The sequence below is a fragment of the Miniopterus schreibersii genome (assembly GCF_964146895.1).
Source record: "Miniopterus schreibersii genome assembly, chromosome: 14".
Classification (NCBI taxonomy): Eukaryota; Metazoa; Chordata; class Mammalia; order Chiroptera; family Miniopteridae; genus Miniopterus; species Miniopterus schreibersii.
Genome location: NC_138114.1, coordinates 42,045,199 through 42,066,457, shown reverse-complemented (window position 1 = coordinate 42,066,457; position 21,259 = coordinate 42,045,199). Strand labels below are relative to the sequence as shown.

The 21,259-nt window shown below is 44.8% G+C and overlaps 1 protein-coding gene and 1 pseudogene across 2 annotated transcripts in view; one reads left to right on the top strand and one right to left on the bottom strand.

The window, feature by feature from the left end:
• Positions 1-21,042, bottom strand: part of LOC308566893 (uncharacterized protein) — a 31,736-nt gene extending 10,694 nt beyond the window's left edge. Inside the window, exons 1-11 of the mRNA XM_081157906.1 lie at positions 20,820-21,042; positions 20,440-20,548; positions 17,719-17,941; positions 15,108-15,206; positions 13,171-13,277; positions 10,804-10,952; positions 9,358-9,440; positions 5,890-5,913; positions 3,476-3,626; positions 3,154-3,262; positions 320-542 (exon numbers count right to left, since the gene is read on the bottom strand). Coding sequence (XP_081014032.1) covers positions 320-542; positions 3,154-3,262; positions 3,476-3,626; positions 5,890-5,913; positions 9,358-9,440; positions 10,804-10,952; positions 13,171-13,277; positions 15,108-15,206; positions 17,719-17,941; positions 20,440-20,548; positions 20,820-20,853 — 1,311 coding nt within the window. The 5' untranslated portion in view covers positions 20,854-21,042. The remainder of the gene's footprint in view (positions 1-319; positions 543-3,153; positions 3,263-3,475; positions 3,627-5,889; positions 5,914-9,357; positions 9,441-10,803; positions 10,953-13,170; positions 13,278-15,107; positions 15,207-17,718; positions 17,942-20,439; positions 20,549-20,819) is intronic.
• Positions 6,952-7,776, top strand: LOC308567232 (DNA-binding protein inhibitor ID-2 pseudogene; annotated as a pseudogene). Its single transcript has 2 exons — positions 6,952-6,983; positions 7,236-7,776. The product of its transcript is annotated as a DNA-binding protein inhibitor ID-2 pseudogene (transcript).
• Positions 21,043-21,259: the final 217 nt, after the last annotated feature.

Genomic DNA, 21,259 nt, shown 5'->3' with positions numbered 1-21,259 from the left:
AACCTGAAACCTTAGCAATCTTCCCTTTAAAGCATCACCAGTTTTCAGCTCGTTCAATGTGCCTATCTTAAGTCACACAGTCATAACCGGGCCACCATCACACCTCTGGAGACTGCTGGTTCAAATGGCAAAGCACCTGTCAGTAATATCAGAGGTGATGGATCTACCATAATTGCATGCCAATTAGTATCCTGAGGTGCAAGTAGTATCAAAACAGAACAACTTCACCAAGGATTTGGCTTTAAAAATGAACTGAAGTTTGGGAAAGACATATAAAGTAAGACAGAGTGTAAGTGGCTTTTTAAAAAATTGAGCATACCTTATAGAATAGCTCCAATAACATCTTTTGGCGAGCTCGTTCATAGGGGTCATATGGATACAGCTTCCTTCCAGGATAAGCGTCATCCAGGTACTCACAAGCGATCACAGATTCGTAGATCAGCTGACATTTGCTATTTTCCAGGACAGGAATTTGGCCAAAAGGGTGCTTTGTATAGTACCAGTCAGGCTTATTTCTCAGGTTAATGTTGATAACTTCATGTCTTAAAAAGCAAAGGGAATGGGGGGCGGGAGGGTGGAGGAGATCAGTGGGGCAAAAAAGGGGACATCTGTTATACTTTCAACAATATTTTTTTTAAAAAAGCAAAGGGAAAGCAGGACAACAAAAATGAGAGGCTTACACAGGCAGACACTCATCTTGAAAGCAGAAGTAATCAACTTATAAAATTTAAATTTGCAAAACATTTTAAAAATTTAGATCTTTTACAAAGAAATATATATAGCAACAGCATTGTCTTCATTCCTACAGATGTGTTAATGTTTTCTAGGCCTTGTCTCATCTGCTCGTGCAATTTCCAACTCCAGGAGGTTGAATTTCCTACCCAGTAGTATCACTGCTAGGAAGGAGCAGAGCCCAGGAGTCTGACTCAGAGCTCGCACACGTAACCACCACACTACAGAGTTTCATACATTTTAAAGCTTGAAAATACAAATCTGCTATTAACGGGTCACAACAGAATATCGTAAATGTCAGCAGCTACGAGCACAAATTCTGGCGTCAGACAGCGTGGGCTCTGGACAGTCTAGCTTGTGACCTTGGCTAAATTCCTTAACTTCTCTGTGCTTAGTGTCATTAATCGTAAAATGGAGGTAGTAAACGTACCCATGTCTTGGCATCATTGTGGGGATCAAATAATATATATAAAGTGCTTAGTACCTAGTGGTGCAATAACTTTTTTTTAAAAGTTTTTAATCCTCACCTGAGGATATGCTTATTGATTTTAGAGAGAGAGGAGGGGAGAGAGAGAAAGAAAGGTCAGTGTGAGCGAGAAACACCAATTGGTTGCCTCTCATACATGCCCTGGCCAGGGATCAAACCCGCGACCTGTTTTGGTATACAGGGTGATGTTCCAACCAGCTGAGCCACGCTAGCCAGGGCACAATAACATTTTAAATTCTTATTATTATTACTATCAGAGGTTCGAACATATAAAGTTACTAGGGCACTCACATATGTTTAAAAAGATTAAAGGAAACAAATGAGACTACCCTTTGCTCAGTCAAGGAGATTGTCTTAAACCCTGAAGCAATGGTTCTCAACTGGAAGAACCCAGGGGTATATGGCAATGTCTGGAGACATTTTTTGGTTGTCACAACTCAGTGAGAGAGGATTCAACTACCATCAAACGGGCAGAGGACAGGGATGCTGCTAAACAGGACAGCCCTTCCCCTCCCCCACACACACCCCCCAAAGAATTATGAGGTCCAAAATGTGAGTAGTGCCAAGGTTGAGAAACCCTGCCCTAAAGAAATATTTAGGCCTGGCCAGGTAGCTCAGTTGGTTAGAGCATCGTCACAATACCCGGACGTCGCAGGATGGATCCCAGTCAGGGCACATGCAAGAAGCAACCAACGGCTCAGCTGGTGTGGCTCAGCTGGCTGAGCGTCATCCCAGGCAGGTCCCGTGCACGGAGAGGTCACTGGTTGATTCCTGGTCAGGGTACATGCCCGGGTTTTGGGCTCAATCCCCAGGAGGGGGCGTGCAGGAGAAAGCTGATCAGTGATTCTCTCATCATTGATGTTTCTCTCTCTCTATCCCTCTCCCTTCCTCTCTCTCTAAAATCAATAGATATATTTTTTTTAAAAAGTAACCAATAAATGCACAAGTGAAACAACAAATCAATGGCTCTCCCTCTCTCTCCCTCTCTCTCAAGTCAACAAATAAAAATTTTAAAAATAAATATTTACATTAGTTCATAAACTGCCAACTTGTCACTCTGAGTAGAACATCAGGCTATTGCTATTTTAAATAGGTAGCCTAGAGCCAACTAGAATTGAGCAAGACAGAAGAATCTGGAAATATATGCCACGTACTATACTCAACAAAGTAGAATTACATAATTTTATTTAATGTCTCTATATTAAATGTCTCTGCATTTCTCTGACATGAATCTGAAACTCTGAAGTCGTCCCCTAATGACAGATTCTCCAAGACAGGAGTCAAAAGCCTAGAGTAACACATTCTCAACACTTTAGTTTAGAGGCCAGTGGCACCACGCAGTCCCCATTCCAGCAACCGGGCTCTGCCTTCCAAATCCAGACCTGCAGGACTTGTCTTGCAAAATTCCTCCTGGGAAGGTATGCACCCATTTCCTCAGGTATGTCTGAACCTTCAAGACACCTCTTGATAGCAGTCCCTTCTATTTCATTGTTTGGAACTATTTGTTCATTCATTCAAAAAATATTTTTTAGCACCTACTATGTACCAGGCTCTCTTCAAGCCTATGGACAAAAAAGACAAAGTCCCTACCCTCAACAACGTACATTTGGAGGGAAGGAGTGGAGGAAAGAGGGACTGAAAAATATGTTGGGATGTAGTGCACAGAGTTGGGGGGGCGGGGCTGCAGTCAGCACGGGCCTCTGCAGCCTCTGCTGTGCCCTTCCTAAACCACCGTTACTGGAGGGAACCAGCTCACCAGAGCCATCGAGCAGTTTACTCCAAGTTGTCCTACGTTTCCTGCAGACACGGCCGCTCACTAAAGAACCTGCCCTTTGCTAACCATTTATTGACTGTGCCTCAGAAGAAAAGCACAGGGAGCCCCAGATTTTAAACATCCCCCTGTGCCTGTAGGGCGCCCACCTTCCGTTTCTCACCTGATGCCTTTGGCCAGAAGGACCAAGCGAGTCCTGTGCGCGAAGGGACAGAACCTCATGCTGTAGACACGGATCAGGCCCTCTGGGACCGGCCCTGGGGGGACACTTCCTGGGGGCAGGGACCAAGAGGTGGATTAGCACAGGGGAGAGAGGGGCTCACTCTCCTCCCTGAGACCTCAAGAAGGCTGTGCGTGCAGTCTCCAGACAGGACACGTTTGCAGGTGGCTTTTGCGCAGAGGAAGCCTTCAGGTCCCTCCCCACCGCGCTGGCCTGGGGACTGAGGCCCAGCGTCTCCATCCCGCCTCAGGCATCAAGGACTCACCTTTCCCCAAGGTCTTGCTCTCATTCTCAGTCATGTTTTCCAGGTATCTGCTCAGCGACCTACACTCCACGCAGCAGCGGCCCGGGGTATCGCAGATGCGGTGGCCCCGGGGCTCGCAGCCGCAGCCGCAGGCTCCGGTGCGCCGCCCCACCTGCCCAGATTCAGTGTTTAAGGGACAGGGCTCTGGTGGGACAGCGGGCAAGGGATCTGGGACACAAGCTAGGTAGGGTAACCTAACCTGGAGAGACATCGCCCCAGACTTGGGAGCCGTTGTAGGAGTAGGCGAAACAAAACAAAACACCTGAAAAGTACCCCACTTTGAACACGTGGGTACAGCCTTCGTGGGGCCTCTGTGAAGAATGGGCATTTAAACTCCAGCATGTATCTCAAGGGAGTTTAACAAAAACCGACCAGGGTAATGCTAACCTTTTCTCTCCCATTTTAAGCCCTCCCTCCTGCATCTCTAAGACAATTGGCCATATTCTCTGTATAATGAGAACTTAAAAAAAAATAAAGCCAAACTTTTTCATGATATAGCCGATAAGAAGAAAAACTTGTTAGTGTTGAGATCTGGCTTGACCCTGAGAGTCTCCTTACATTTTGTGCCTGAGACACCTCAACAGCTTCAGCCCTGTTTGTGAGATTGCAACCAAGCTATGAAAAAAACCGGCAATGAATTCAAAACAAGATACCCAGAGGCAAAGAAAAATTTACAAGCCTTCCCCATCCCCCAGCAAAAATTTCAGAGAAGACCCTTCATAATGCTAAGGACACACTGTCAACAGCCCAGCAATGCAGGGGCCACTTGGGTAGCTCTTCCATCTACATTAGGTGAGGAGCTGTCCTTTGCTCTGACCCTAAGAAGCTGAGATCCTGAAATTTATAAGATGGAAAGATAACTTCTTTGATTTTACAGGATTGAGCTGAAATACGAATTACTTATAAATGCATTTTATAGGGTTGAAAAGTAAAGATGGAAAGAAAAGTATTATATGCTTCACTCATTCTGACTAAATGATTTCTATGGATTACTTTATTTGATTCCAACAACTACTCAGTTAGGCAACTATTATTATTCCTATTTTACAAAACAGAAAATATCCTCAGGAAAATAAAATTATTTGCCCAAAGTGACCAGCTAGCAAGGTTGAAGAACTTTACAAGTCCAAAGCCTGACTCAATGTCTTGGCCTTTAAAGCTGCTTAACAGTGTGGAAAGGAAATGATTTAAATCCTGGAAAAGATATAGCACATAATTGCTGCTCAACAAATGTTAACTGAATCTGAATATCTTTTATTAAAATGATACAACCTAGTGATGTAGCTGATGAATGGACACCTTTTGTCTTCTGAAATTACAAATCTATCCAGAAGTTCTTGGTTACGTGTTAATATTTTTTTCCTACTGAACAGGAATCTTTGAAAGTCTTTGGAACAGTGACTCGACTACATTTTTTTGCTAAGACATTCAGTGGGTTTACAAGATTGGGGAATGGCAAAAATGTCCTAAGACATTTTCTCTGAGAAGAAATTGCATATATGTCAGCAAGAAATCTGGTGTTGGAAAAGACACTGGTTCTTTCTTTGCCCTGCTGACAACTTTGCACTTTGGAAAATAAATAGGATGACTATATCCTGGAACTAACTTTAATCAAGAAGGACACACTGAATGGTGAGGAGTTTACATTAGGGTTCACTCTTGGCGAATTTCATGTAATTTTCATGTCACAAATTATGATTCTTCTCTTGATTTTTTCAACCATTTAAAAATATAAAAAACCATTCTTAGCTCTTACACTTTACAAAAACCAGCAGTGGGCTGGATTTGGCTCTCTGGCCTGACTTTGCCCACCCTGGAGTATAATGACAATGAATGAATGAACTATTAATGGCTGAACTGGAAATCTATGCTAGAGGGAACATATTTCCAAGATTTCTTCCCCTCATTCCCACTTTTTAAAGGAAACCACTCTGAGAGCTGGTAAATGCTGCTTATTAAAAGTATATTTGTGTGCCCGGCCAGGCGTGGCTCAGTGGTTGAGCATAGACCTAGGGTCCAGGAGATCACGGTTCAATTCCCAGTCAGGGCACATGCCCAGGTTGCAGGCTGCATCTCTAATAGGGGGCATGCAGGAGGCAGCTGATCAATGATGACTCTCATCACTGATGTTTCTGTTTCTCTCCCTCTCCCTTCCTCTCTCTGAAATCAATAAAGATATATTTAAAAATAAATAAAGTATATCTGTGTATGAGAAGTCACATTCTAAAATGCAAGTCTATTTGGTGTAGTTAGTGGGTAATAGACAAAGGAATGCAAACAGTTCTTCCTCTGAAGGGAAACAATATAATGCCAAGGTTCTCACTTGGCACTAAACTCAAACCCTGGCTTTGGCACTTAGTCAAACTATCTCTCACCTCTTTGACCTTCATCTTCCTCACCTGTAAAATGAAAATACAAATAGTACCTTATTGATGAGTTTTGAATATTGAATGAAATCATACAGGTGATCCTCAGTATAGTAAGAACTCAAAATTAATGACTAATACGAATAAATAAGAACACATTTTTAATAGCATAGTGCATTCCAATTTTGCATCCGTAAAGATGAAATGCACTGCAATTCAGCTTTGCCAAGCATACTTAGAATTAGAATTCAACTCAGAATATTCATTTCACCAGTTACCAATTAAATGCCAGTTGAATGGGTTGAATGCTGCAGGTTACATTTCAGTAATGTGGTTTTTAATCTTACCACTGAACACTATGGTTTCCCTGGAAAGAGTTTAAGTATGACCTTTAAGCTTATCCCTACTTCCTTTTAAAGACCCAATAGGTACCTCTTTGAAATCCTCTTTGCAAATGTTCCTTCATTGTTATTATATCATGTTTACACCTCTATTATACTGACTCACTCAAGCAAGAAACAAATGGTAACCAGGCCATATTAAACCTACTCCAAATTGGTTTCCAGCTACCTGAAATATAATGAGATCTATTTGAAAACGTGGGGATCTTCAGTCATGGGTAATAAGAACTTAAGCCTTCTTGGAAAAGAACATCACCACAGAAATAATTTCTTCACTCTATTTAACTAAGTCTGTTTTGAGAAGTGGAGTTTGCATTCTTCAGTTTTTCAAAAAATTTTTCTCATACCTATCTCTGATAGTGGCAAAAACTGGAGGACATTCCTCTTAGTATTTCAGGAACCTAATTTACATGAAAGATTACTGGGTGTTCAGATATTGCTCAATAGTTCAAAGAATGAGGTAAGGAAAAAAGGTCTATTTTCAAATGGACCTAGAATCAGGACTTGTTTATAGGAAGTTAGGGCCCTAGGGAATCCTGTGTTCTAATGTCCTTGGAACTTTTTTTTTTTTTCCAGTTTTGAGATACAATTGACATACAGCTCTGTATGTTTTCAATGTGCCCTGCATAATGACTTGGCACACATATACTGTGAAATGATTGCCACAATAATGGTTACCACTTCCTCAGATAGTTACAAAAGGTAATTTTTCCACATGGTGAGAACTTTTAGGATCTACTCTCTTAGCCACTTTCAAATACACCATACAGCAGTGTCAACTATAATCATCTTGTTGTGCATTACATCCCCAGGACTTATTTTAGAACTGGAAGTGTGTACATCTTGACCACCTTCATCCAACTCCCTCCCCACCCCACACCCACAAATCTGGGACATATAAAATAAAGAGTATTGTCAACTAAAGTAGTCAGAGGAAGAACTTCATCTTCCCAGAGATGAGGAGTCAAAAGGAGACTTTTTGATTTCTGAGTCAAGTCTGGGGCCCAGTGCTGGGAGCTCCGCAGACAGCAGTAGCCTGAGCTCCAGGGCAGCCCCACTCCCTCCTGTTCTCGCCTTCCCCTGGGTCAGCAAGAAAGCCTTCAGTCCAGTGAGGTCCGTTAGGAAAAACCGCCTTTTGGACCACAGCCTGGGCATCTCCAGGAGCAAAACCCAAGGAGACGATCGGATGAGCCTGCTGTACAACATGAACAACTGCTACTCCAAGGCTCAAAGAGCTGGTGCCCAGCATCCACCAGAACAAGGTGAGCAAGATGGAAATCCTGCAGCACGTCATCGACTACATCTGGGACGTGCAGATCGCCCTGGACTTGCACCCCACTATTGTCAGCCTACACCACCAGCGACCCGGGGCAGAGCCAGGCATCCTGGACACTGTTCACCACCCTAAACACAGACATCAGCATCATGTCTTTGCAGTCTTCTGAATTCCCTTCCTGAGTTCATGTCAAATGACAGCAAAACACCCTGTGGCTGAATAAATGGTGTTCATGACTTTTTTTCTTTTTCCTTTGCACAACAACAAATCCACAGGAACTTATTTTTCAGCCATTTCACCAGGAGGACAAGTTGAAAGGACCTTTTTTAAAAATGGAAGCAAAACTAAGGAGGCTCAGATCATCTTCCCCAGGGTGTTTCTGACCCAGACTGTGATATTAGTTATTTATGGAAAACACTTTTAATGCCCTTTCTGCGGTTGGAAGGTTTTCTTTATATATACTATTCCCACCATGGGGAGTGAAAATCTTAAAACACAAGGAATTGCCCAGTTTAAGCAGACTTGCATTTTTTTCAAAGGTGGAGCATGAATACCAGAAGGATTCAGTATTCAGTTACTTAAATGAAGTCTTTTGGTCAGAAGTTACTTTGATGCAAGCCTCCTGAATGCTGTATATATATTTACATATAAATATGTATATATATTGAGTGAAACCTTGTGAACTCTATTTATTAGTTTTCTTGCATAGTGGCAGATATGTATATTTCTGCATACAAAGTATAATGATGTACTTATTCATGCTAAACTTTTTGTAAAAGTTTAGTTGTAAACTTAACCCTTTTATACAAAATAAATCAAGTGTGTTTATTGAAAAAAAAGGGGGGGGAGACTTTCTTTTTTAAGTACTCGATTCTGCTTTCCTAGTTCTATTTCTCTTTACAGCTTACAAAGAAAAAAAAATTTAAAAACATTTCGGTATAGTTACATTTGTAAAATCAAACAAAACACACTGAGTTTGGAAAAGGGCATCAACACTTCCTGTTAAACCCCAGGTATAATAGCAGTGTGGCCAAAAGGTACATACTATCCTTTCCTGGCTCAACCTCTCCAAATGCTAGGAGCTGAAGAATAAAAAGAGCCTGGGGTAGAGGCCTAAGTAAACTCTAATCTCAAGGGTGGTCTAAATGACTGGAAGAGTTCAGGCTGCATTTGAATCTCTTCAGCACTTACTAGCTGGTCGACCTTGGGCAAATCACGGCAACTTTCTATGCCCTGGGGCTCCCACCTGTAATCCAGAGCTAGTGGTACCCATACAGCAGGTGGTTTGGGGAGGATTCATTCAGGTATGGGGGGGGGGATGCTAAATACTTAGCATTCATCTATTACCTAGTAGGCACTGAACATTAGCTATTATTTCTATTATTATTAGGATGCAGCAGGGAAGACCCTTAGTCTTCACAGAGACATCCCCTGGGCCCAAACTCCCCGGCCTGCGGTTCCCTGGAACAGCAGCTAAACTAGTGGCGCCCAACTCAGGGCTGAGAATTAGTGATCGTGGGTCGTCTTTACCTGTCTCCGGGCAAATCAGAAAAATAAACATTTTAATAAAGCTTACCCGCCCCCACCCCCCCCAGTTAATGGCATTAGCTTTAAAGGCCTGTTCTTTATTCTTGGATTATACAGCTCTTGTACTTTTTTTCTTAATGTTAAATTCTCTGATGAAACTGCTCCAGATGAGTACTTGGGCTTTCTTTTAAAAGTACCGGGCAACAGAAAAAGTTGGCAATCCCATTCTGGGCCCCCGAAGTCCGTGGGAAAATCCCCAAATTCAGAATTGACCTTAAGCCCCTCTTCCCGTCCAAGGCAACGCTGGCCCGACCGACCCACGCGGTGCAGGCGACCGGAGAGGCGCCGCCAGGAACCTGCCAGCGCGTGGAAAAAGGAACCGGATGTAGGACGACGGTGAACCCGCCCCGAGAGTGCGATCCTACCCGCCTACTGGCCGCGGCACCCAGAGCTCCAGCCAACCCTAAGAGCCTTTGGAAGCGCTCAAGACAATCAGTGCGGAGCGAGCCAATGGGAGGCCGCGTTACAGGGTCCTGGGAACCGAAGTCGCGATTCCCCGCACCGGGTAGGGGCTCTCCGCGGCACCTCCGTGCCCGGGGCTGCACCCGACTGAAGGGCCCCCGCGGCGGAGCTGGGCCTAGGGGGTGGGGCGAGCCGACGGCGGCCTCGGTGGCGGCGGAAGGCCCTTTGTGAAGTCAGCCATTGTCAGCTGCCTGCATCGCCTTGGGGGCGGGGCGGGTGGGGGAGGGGAGGGGGCTCTCTGCAAACGTGGCCCACCCAGGACCCACTTACGGACTCGGACATGCAGCAGTGCGCCGTAGGTGATTGACAGGTGCCCTCACATGTAAGAATAAGCACGAGAAACCAGACTGTATTGGGGCCGGCGGGCCAACGGCCCCTTAATAATGATGGAGCAGGGTGTGGGTGTGTTCTCCAGGTACTTGAGCCAGCGTTTGGCGGCTCCCCTAACTTCAGGGCCTTAGCTGAACCGTCGGCAGAGGGAAGCGATGCCCCCTTGTCCTTGCCTCCTCTCAGGGTGACGTGAGGATCGACATCAGTGAGAGGACGGCCCGCTGTTTCTGAGGCTGCGCGCTGAGCCTCGCGCGCCGCGCCGCGGGGCGGGGCGGGGCCTCGGCGTTACTCACGCACTTGCGACGCCCGCCGTGCGCCCAGCGCCGGGTCTGGTGAGAGGGATTTGAAGCGGGGAGAGACTGGGTGTTGGAGACCCGGGAGGCGGCCACCTACTCACCTGGCTTGGAGGGGATGTGGGTCTGATCTCCATGCGTGACGGTGGGAATGAGAGAGGGAGCGGAATTCTGCTGATGACGCAAAGGGTGAGGAATGGAAAGTGCTCAGTTCAGAACCTCAGAGAAACTTGAAAGGGCATCTCTCGGAACGACAACGGGGTATCCAAGTGGAAATGCCCTACGGGCAGTTAGAAATCTAGACAAAAGCCTAGATCTCACTAGAGAGGACGATTTAGAGGTTTTCAGCACAGACCGATAGAAATCTTAGTCTTTTGAGCATCCTGAGCAGGACAGGTGTTTACATTTCTGCTGGAGGGCCTTAAGGAAAGCCCACCGCTGGGCCATGATGTCACCTCAGAAGGTGATCCAGAGAGAAATGAGAGCACTTGGTACAATAAATGCATGTTATTATTTGTATTAGTAAAGGAACGAGTCAGACATCTCTTCATTGTTGGCTCCTGCCCCCATCAGAGCCCATAGTCACAGGCCTCCCTGCTGTCCTGCAAGTAGAGATTTAGGAAACCTCGATAGGCCTTCACATCAATCGAGAGGGCTGATACTGCAGGGTCTTCCCTCATGGCTGCCATCCAGAGCTTAATTTTTGGAGTGTGGTCTACACACCTGCGGGAGATGGAAGGCATGAAGGTGTGAGCTGGACTAACGAAGGCATTGCAAAGTCTGTATGTCACTGTCACTCTGCAGTTTCACTTTGTTCTCCTTTAACCTTTTAAAGTAGTTCTATAAAAGTATTTCTTTAAAATGAACATAATCGTAGAATAAGGCATGCCTCTTTGTTGAGCTTCTCAGATACTACATTTACAAACTGAAGGTTTGTGGCAACCCTGCATTGAGCAAGTCTATTGGTACGGTTTTCCCAAGAGCATTTGTTGCACTTCGTGTCTCCATGCCACACTTTGGTAATTCTCAGAATTCAGACTTTTGCCTTTTTTTTTTAACCCTCACCCAAGGATATTTTTTCCATTGCTTTTCAGAGAGAGTGGAAGGGAGAGAGCAAAACATCGATATGAGAGAGACACATCGATTGGTTGCCTCCTGAACAGGCTCTGACCTGGGGCCAGGGATTGAGTCTGTAACCAAGGTATGTGCCCTTGGCCAGAATCTTAAACCGTGGGCAGACACTCTAACCACTAAGCCAAACGGGCTAGGGCCATTATTTTTATATTTGTTGTGGAGATCTGTGATCACTGATCATTGATATTACTAGGGTAAGACTCTCCACCAGCAAAAAGATTACTGAAGGCTCAGATGATGGTTAGTTAGCGTTTCTTGGGATTTTTTTGCAGTAAAGCACTTTTTAATTAAGGTGCTTACATTTTTTTAGACAATGCTATTGAACACTTAACAGACTACAGGCTAGTGCAAACATAATTTTTATATGCACTGAGAAACCAAAAGATTTATGTGACTCACTTTATTGCAACATTTGTTTTAGTGCAGTGGTCTGAAAACCAACCTGCAATATCTCCGAGGTATAGCTGTAGTTGTTTTGGAAGATATTGTAAAAGTCTTTGCTTTATGGAACAGGAATCTTAAAGTGAAGTGACAAGTGACTTGCTCAGTTAACATAAGAACTGTTCCAAACTGAGAGACTGATAACTTTAAAATGAGAACATGAAAGGCAACCCATCTATGGCCAGATTGTAACTGAAAGGTGAGGGGATTAAGCAGTACAAATTGCCAGTTTTTAAAACAGTCACAGAGATATAAAGTACAGCATAAGGAATAGAGTCAGTAATGTAATTATGTATCATGTCAGATGGACACTAGACTTATCGGGATGATCACTTTATAAATTATATAAATGTACAATCACTATGTTGTACACCTGAAACTAATATAATATTGTATGTCAACTGTAATTGACAATTTTTTTAAAAAAAGAATGAGATCAAACTGGTGGTTGCCAGGGGGGAAGTATGGGGGAGTGATAAAGGTGAAAGGGAATATAGTCAATAATACTGTGATAAGTTTGCTTGGTACAGATGATTACTAGACTTACTGTATTAATCACATTGTAAGGTATAGTAATGTCAAATCATGTTGTATACCTGAAACTAATATAATAGTGTATACCAACTATACTTAAAATTTTTAAATGTTTTAATAAATAAAAATTTTTAAGAAAAACTTTTTTAAAAGAATAGCTCTAAGCTCTAAGGGGGAGTAAGCCCAACTGGCTACCAACCTTCAAAATATGGAGCTTGGAACCTAGTATGGGAATCTTACTGGTAAATGAGAGGTAGCATTGGTCATACAATCCTGCATGACAGCCCTATAAAAATGTACATCCTTATGGATTTGAAAAAATTTTCAACTATCGTTGGCATTCAATATTATATTATTTTCAGATGTACAGCATAGTTGTTAGACATTTATATAAGATACAAAGTGATCCCTCAATAAGTCTAGTACCCATCTGACACCATAGGTAGTTATTACATTACTGACTTTATTCCCTATGCTGTACTTTACATCCCTATGACTATTTTGTAACTGCCAATTGTACTTCCTAATCCCTTCACCTTTTTCATCCAGCCCCTCCCCCAAACTATCCTTATGGATTTTTACCCAGGAGGGAAGGAGTAAATTACTTTTAAAACATTTTGCTGTATGTCACAGAACTCCTGCCTCCTCCCCGAGATGGGCAGCAGTGGTGACTATAGGTATATGACATGCCCAAGTCTTTCCTCCTGTCTGCTTTTTCCCATTCATAACAGTTACATAAAATATTCTAATTTTTGTTCAGAAAAAAAGGTCAACATATACTATTCCAATTATCATTACCCTAAATTATGCACAAAATATTCAAATGTCTTACTCATTTAACTCCAGTGCTTCCAGCCGTTGAAACCAGGGCCAGATGAGGTAATCAATCATAGAAAGGGAATTGCCACCGAAGAAGGTTGTCTTCTTATTGGTCAAAACCTGAACATTAAACAGCATAAGAGTACTTATTTGTGCATCTAGAAAGACTCATCATCAGAGATGATGGAGGTGAGTTAAGTAGAGTGGTGAGGGCAACAGCTTTTGCCCTGACATATCCAAGTTCACTTTTTGTCTGTTGGATCAGTTTAAGCTTTAGAATCTGTTAGTTTGAGATGAAACAAAACAATCAACAAAATAAACTGGAAAGTGGAGAAAAAAATAAGCAACAGAGTGCAAGATCTTCATAATACAACAAAGGACTGGTATTCAGAATATAGAAAGAACTCCTAGGAATCAAGAAAAAGGGCAAATAACCCATTAGAAAATTGGGCAAGACTTCACAAACAAGGATGTCCACCGTGATTCAGGTAATTTCTTTTAGTACATTTGCTAACTGGTTAAAAAAAAAAGATGTCCAAATGGCCAATAAGCATTTGAAAAGGTGCTCAACTGTATTAGTTACCAGGGAAATGCAAATTAGAACCAAAATATAATGCCACTACACATCTGTCAGAATGGCTGAAATGAACAAGACAGAGTTAGCCATGGTATGGGGCCACTGCTGATAGGATGGAAATGGGCACCCCGTTTTAACAGTGACCACTGAAGCGGAGTGCATGCCTGCTTTATAACCCAGTCATTCTACTTGGAATTGTGAACATATATTCACCCAAAGATATGTGTAAAAATGTTCACTGCAGCATTATTTGTCACGGCCCCAAAGTGGGAGTGTTTACTGTCTATAGGAGTAAAAAGAATTATGGTACAGACATACGCCGGGACACTGTGCAGATAACAGGACTGAACTACACACAACACAGATGGTCTCCACAAACCTCATGCCGTGTGAAAGAAGCCAGACCCAAGAGAGTGCATGTTATGTGATTCCATTTGTATAACAAAAAGTAGCCAAAACTAACATTCTGTTTTTTTATATAAGTGCTGGCTCTATGGCTCTGTTCACTTTGTAAAAATGCTGTACTTTTATGCTTTGGGTACTTCTTTCCATATAATCCTTCAGTAAAATAATTTACTTAAAATATACTGGGGATAACTGGATTAACTATTAAATAAAATTATTTGAAAACAAAGCACAAACAGTATGTATTTGAAATTTAAGAAGGTAAATTGATATTCTGGTTTTGTCAAAGGGGGAAATCTCAGAATATTATTTGATTAATCAACACCAAACCAACTTACCCTTATAAACCTTCTATAGTTTTTTTCAGGGTCCATATAACAGTCCTCATTGTAAACTAATTGTTTAAATCTGCCTGAGTATTTGGAATGTCTCAAGGGCCAGAGGAAGACTTGATCGAAAGGCCCAAATCAGCAGTTCTCCCCCAAAGGAGGGAAAACACATCTGGGCTTTGCCAGTTGTCTGTCTGATTCATGGCAAACTCTTAGTGGTGGGAAATGCTTGTTACATAATACTAAGTAAAAGAACACAGAATGGTATCTATGCTCTGATTACAGTTATGTTAATTTTTTTAATTATATGGACAAGGACTGGAAACAGCATGGAAAAAAAGGTGACAGGTTATAGAAATGCTAGTGAATTTCCTTTTTATTTTACACCAATGCAACAAAAAATTTTGAAAGCAAGCCCATGACAAAATATTTTTAGGTGTTTTGGTTTATATATTAAACCCACAGCTTATGTCAGATTGTTATAACGGATTGTTATAAACTAAAATTTCTTAGTCAGTGTTATTACTAATTGCTATAAAGTGATTTGGGAAATGGGAATATGAAGAAAAAAGTGTAGAAAAAAGGGTAGATGTAGTGTATCATTTACTCTGATAAAAGCCAAGAGGCACGATTGGTTACCTCCTCAAACTTGCTGAATTCTTTACGAAATTCTTCTTTCAGGCCAGAGCGGTCTTCTTCAGTTTTACTTCTAATAAAGCTTCCCACCAAAGATGGTATCTAGACAGAGAATAATTTCTTAGTTTATCAGCAGGAGACTAAGCATACCAGCCTCACATAAAAGCCAGATAGAACCCTTATTGTCCCAGTGTCAGAGTGTTCTAGAAGCTTCAAGGGTGCACCCATTCCTGTGTTCACAGAGGTCATATAGTGATCTTATAAACAGTTTTGTCACCTAAGATGCTGTATTAAAAAGGATTTTATAAGTTGCAAATAACAGAACCCACTTTGGCAAGTTTGAGCCAAAAATACCTTTAACAGACCCTGAATGTCTCGTTGAATTGTTGGAGGCTGAACAGATAGGCTCAGAACTAAGCTGGGGCATTCAAAAATCATGCGCAAACTGGCCTGACGAAAAGCACCCACTGTGATCAATGAGCTGAAACTAGAGGATACGGTTTGTGCCACCGCCGAAAATGACTCAGTTAACTAATGCCACTAGCACCAAAGCCATTTCTACTCTGGAATTTAATCTTGCAACCACCACGGCCCCTGAAAGCCAGAAGCTCTGCCACCAGCCACTATCACCAGCAGAACCCGCGCCCCACACCAAGCCTATTTCCTCACACTGATCATTTCTGAACTATACCATGTGTGTATGACAGAAAGAGCCTCAGTCCCAGGCCTCGGCCCCAGCTGCAAAGGGAGGTGGGAAAGAGAATTTTTCTGATTTCTACCTTGGGGAGGACATGAGAAGACTGTTCAAAGGGGACCGACCACCTGAAGACCTGACAGGTGTGTAGTGTCACAGCTTTAAGGCTTGCGGTAGAGGTGTTTGTGTGTTTTAATACTTTGGTATCACCTCATTGCAAGGCAGAAGTCTACTCATCCAGTTTAAGTAGACAGGCACTCGTGAAAATAAAGTGACATCGATGGGATGGGAGAATCCCCTGAAATCCCATCAGTGTCAGTACCGCTTGCCCTCCCTGCAGCTGAAGGTTGACAGGCAGCCCTTCCATCCACATTTCCTGCCCGGTTTTTCATCTTGCTTCTCAAATGTCTGTTCCATCTTATTTCCCACATACAGTTCCCTTTGCAGTATTTTTTATGTGGCTTTAGTGTGTCAAGTCTCCAATTTTTTTTTACATATATATATATGTCTCTGTCTCTGTCTCTCTCTATATATATATCAAATGAAGCCTCCCCACTTTTACTGTCTTAGTCTGTCTCACTTTCCAGTTTCTGGGAGAGAAGATGTTTGGGCTGGGGGTGCAGGTGGGCGTATTTCTGGTTTGCTGGGCTGTGGCCAGGAGGGTGGGGTCATATGGTACCTAAGACCACCTCTTTCCTGAATGTGAACAGGAAAGCAATAGTATCTCCAGCTTTTAGCTCATTTACTTTCTAAACAGTACAATGATTCTCTTATTACCTTTTTTCTAAAGTCTCCGCCATCTTTCTTGTAAATGGCCTATTCCCTGTCCGTCATCTTTGACAGCAGCCATCTCACCTATTCTTCCCCCTCATCCTGCTAAGCCAGACAGTTTCCTCTTCCTTCCCCATTGGCTTCCCTTTGCACTGTCTCCTTAAACAATAAGTCTTCTCTTATAAGTCCCATCTTCGCCGTATTTCTTTAACCATTTATTTCTCTAAAGACGAGATATTTCTGTGTATGCTGATACGTGCTGACAAGGTAACAGGGTTATAGAGATATAACCTGACGTTGCTATTCTTATTGCCTGCTACTGGTCATTTCTTTGTGAATACTAACTGCTTGAAGTAATCTGCAATAACGATGCTAATTACGATACAAACAGTTCTTTTACAGGACTGCCATTTACTCAGTCAGCTGAGAGCTACTGACATCGCTGCTAGACACTGGCTAGAACAGCAAGAACTAACATTGAGATTTACCATGTCGGACTTTGCTCTTAGTGTTTTAGATTAATTGATTTTTATATAAGGAGGGAACATTTATAGTCCTTTTACAAATGACCTGAGACACAGAGGTAAAGCAATGAGTAACTAAGCAAGTTACACAACTCGGAAGAGGCAGAGCTGGTCACAAACCTAGACAGTGAGTCATCAGTGATGGGAACACTGCCCTCACCCTCAAGCAGCTCACGCCCTGGGACAATACACAGGTTTAAGGCAGGCAGTCACCGATAGGGAAATGTTAGTACTTGTGGGATCACAGAGCTGGGCACTCACGCGGTCTGGACAGGCTTCTGGAAGGCAGCAGTATCTGAGCAGATTACACGAAAGAGGATTTTGAGATAACCAGGCAAAAAGAGGGAAGAGTCTTCCAGCAAGAGTTGAGAAGGTGGCGGGTTTGGGAAAATGGAAACCATTCAGCATGGCTGGAGTATAGTGTGTCAGGAGAAAGGTGAAGAGCGATAGCTTTGGAGAGGTAAACAGGGACAGATCAAGGAAGGGCTTGTAGGACACATCGGGGCAGGCAAGTATAATCCTGTCTTTTTTTTCTTTCCCAAATTACTGAACCATAAATGATCCCTGATGTAGCTTCAAAAACAAAGATTTTTCAAATAGGAGCTGAAATTTCTTCTACACACACCTTAGAAAACAGCTCAAAGACCATCTTTTGGCGTGCCTTCTCATAGGGATCATCTGGCAACAGCTTCTTCCCTGGATATGCTTCATCCAGGTACTCACAAGTGATGGCAGATTCGCAGATCAGTTGACCTTGACCATTTTCCAGAACTGGCACCAGACCAGCGGGATTCTTCTTAAAGAACCACTCAGGCTTATTCTTCAGGTTGATGTTGATGATTTCATGCCTGAAAGACACACGGAAGACAATGAAGAGAATGAAACATTTGTTGTACTTCTGAATGAGTCCTCACTGGTCTTACCATCCACTTAGCTGATCAGACCCCAGGTTTATGATTCCTACCCACCTCCCTGGCCCCTCTTCAAGTCAAATAGATCAGCAAGACCCGTCAGCTAGAGTTTATTCATTTCTCTGCTTTATTACTGCTACCTCGTCCAAAACATCATCTGCCACCTGAACCTCTACAACAGTTCCCCACCAGCCTCTAAGCTCCCACTGCGGCCTCCCTACCGTCCCTTCTGCATACATGGCCAGGTGGAGCTTTGACAAAAGTAAATTAGATCTGGCCACTCTCCTGCTTGCAACCCTTCAGTTGCTCCTCTTTGCAAAGAGGATGACTCTAAATCACTTTCTATGACATGCAGGGCACATTTGATCTGGTCCCTGCTTACCTGTCACATCTGTTTCCTACGACTTTCCCTCTGGTCATTACGATCTAGCCACACTGGCCTTTTTTATATGCCTTGAATTTGCCAAACAGGTACCCACCTTAGAGCACTTGCACTTACAGGTCCTCTGGCTCCTCTGCCTGTCTTCCCGGGTCAAACACCACATGCGCAGAGAGGCCCTCCCTGACCACCCATTCTGAAGTTTCTGAGAGCCTCCATTACGTGATCCTCTTGTTTTACTTTTTTCATTGAACTGATATATATCTGAATTTACTTTGATCATTTATTTACCCATTTATTATATCAACTCCCTAGACTATAAGATCTATGCAAGCAGAGATCTTCCGTGACTTGTTCATATTAATAAGCACATACGCCAGCACCTTTCGTTTCCTATTTCCCCATCCACCACAATAGCTAGAACAGCATTTAGTTTGAGGATATGAATATGTAATCACCCATGGGAACAAAGGAGTAGCCAGATGAAACGTGTGTGTGTGTGTGTGTGTGTGTGTGTGTGAGTGAAAGGTTCACATACTGAGAATACTGGGCACACAGACATAGGCCACTGCAAGAAAAAGAAGGTCAATACTTCTGAAAGTGTATGTTATAAAAACAAAAGGTAGATCCTGGGCTTATGTGACAAAGAAGGTTCTAAGAACACACGGATTTGGTGGTAACCTGGCATTGTGAGTCAACAAGACACAAGTTGGAACATGCACCTTTTAAAGAAAACCATGCTTTGTTAGGTATATACCAGGTGGTGAAAATCTAGCACTTCTCTGATGAAAGTCTCCTGGGACTCAAAACTGATCCATGAATGCAGCAGGCCTCTGTTGTTTGTACTACCTAGCAGCTGTCACCACTCTTTACCCCCCATACACACACTATTATGGTAAAATCATTTCAATTCTCCTTTGGAGAACTCCCAGGGAGGAAGGTAGAGTTGCCTTCAACCTAGAGTTGCAGAGGGGCACGTAACCCAGGGCTTCGTGCCCCAAAGTCAGCGGCATCTTGCTGCTGGACTTCTCAATTTTCTGAGCACAAGCTTTGTCATTTCCCTCAGCCCAATTTGAATTGGAGTTCTCTCGCAATAAATGAATTCTGACTAATACAGCAAATATAGTATTTAGATAAAATACAGTGTTTTGGACAAATGTTACTAAATGTTGAGCGTTTTGCTATGTGTTCAGAATTAAATTTCATCCAAATAAGATGCCAGCCTTAGTGAAGTGAGGGCTAATCCATAAATTTGGGTGGTTTTTAAAAAATATTGCCTTTAGGGAAAGGCATTGCCTGCCCAATTCTCCCCCTAGAAGCCTAAAATTCATTAATAAACCCTAAACACATAGATGGAAAATTTCTTAAGAATGGGGGCTACATTTTAAACTTCCACATCACAGATACCTAATGGATCATTTCCAAGGATCATTGGAAAGGGGGCAGTTCTATTGGAGACTTCGTTCCAGAGATAAGCCGAGTGACAGTGCATAATTCCTGGGGCTAACCAGGTTCGAAACCACACGCCAGTTTCAATGAGGCTTCACAAAAGGCTGCGCTTTTAGGCAGAGACACGGGCTCCGTCAACAACCCAACCCCTAGGGCTGTGGACAGCAGAGCGAACTGAGCGCACCGCCGGGGAGTCGAGGCCTGAACTCTGCACTGGGGTAAATAACCGGCTGTTGAGCAGGGAACCGCACACTCAGAGTAACATCCGCCAATGTCACATGCACCGGCCATGCATGGAGAAGTCTGGTGAAAGCGGAAGGGCAACTGAGCAGGAATCGGGGCTCCATCGGGGCTAAGAGGGCGGCTGCGGCCACTCCCTCCCCCGGAGCCCAACTCTCAGCAGTAACACGGTTACTCCAAGCGGGCGACCTGGCTGCTGGCGCCTGCGCGCCTCCTGCCTCCGCACGGAGGGCCCATAACTTGCGACGCCAGGGCAGAGCATGTTGATTCAGTTTGCCTAAAGGAAGCTCCAGGGGCCTCCCCGAGATTCATCCCCCCCCCCCCCGCAGCTCCCGGCGGCCGGAGGAGCCGCCCCGCGGGCTCTCACCGGATCCCCTTGGCCTTGAGCACGAGGAGCGTCCTCTGCGCGAACGGGCAGAACCGCATGCTGTAGACGCGGATCAGGCCCTCCGGGACCCGCCCCGGGGGCGCGCTGCCTGCGGGCGAGAGGCGGGGGCCGTCACCGCCCCGACTGCAGCGCGGGCCCCAGCCCCCGCAGCCCCCGCAGCCCCCCGCAGCCCCCCGCCCGGCCGCCGAGGGGCCCGCGCGCTGCCGCCCCGACCCCGACCCCGACCCCGACCCCGACCCCGACCCCGTCCCCTGCAGGAGGGGCCCCCGGGAGAGGCTGGGCCCCGCGTCAGCCGCCCCGGAACCCGCGGCCGGGGTCGCCGGGATCACCCCGCGTCTCGCGCGCGGCGCGGGCCTCACCCTTCTCCAGGCTCCTGGCTGAGTCCCCGGACATGGCGGCGCACGCGGGACGTCGCGGCCGCTCGCCGCCTCCTTTTATCCCTTCCTCTCGCCCGGGCCAGCTGCGGGGGGGGGGGGGGGGGCTGCCGGCTCCGCCCGCGCAGCCCGGCGCCGAGAGCAAACCAACCGAAGCTCGGGGAGCGGGGGAAAGGGGGGGGGCGGCTCCCCTTCCCACCCGCCGCCGCGCGGGGCTCCCCTTCCCACCCTGCGCAGGAGGCGTCGCGCCGCCGCCCACACTCCCACCCGCTGCGCCCCGACCCGGGGCCGACCTGCCCGGGTTCGTGGGGATCGTGCTTAAGACCCTGCAGCTGGCAGTTGTGCCTAACTGCGCGGCGACGGCCCCTGGACGGGCGCACGGCGAGACACACGCGCGCACCCGCACACACGCCCTAAGCGTCGCT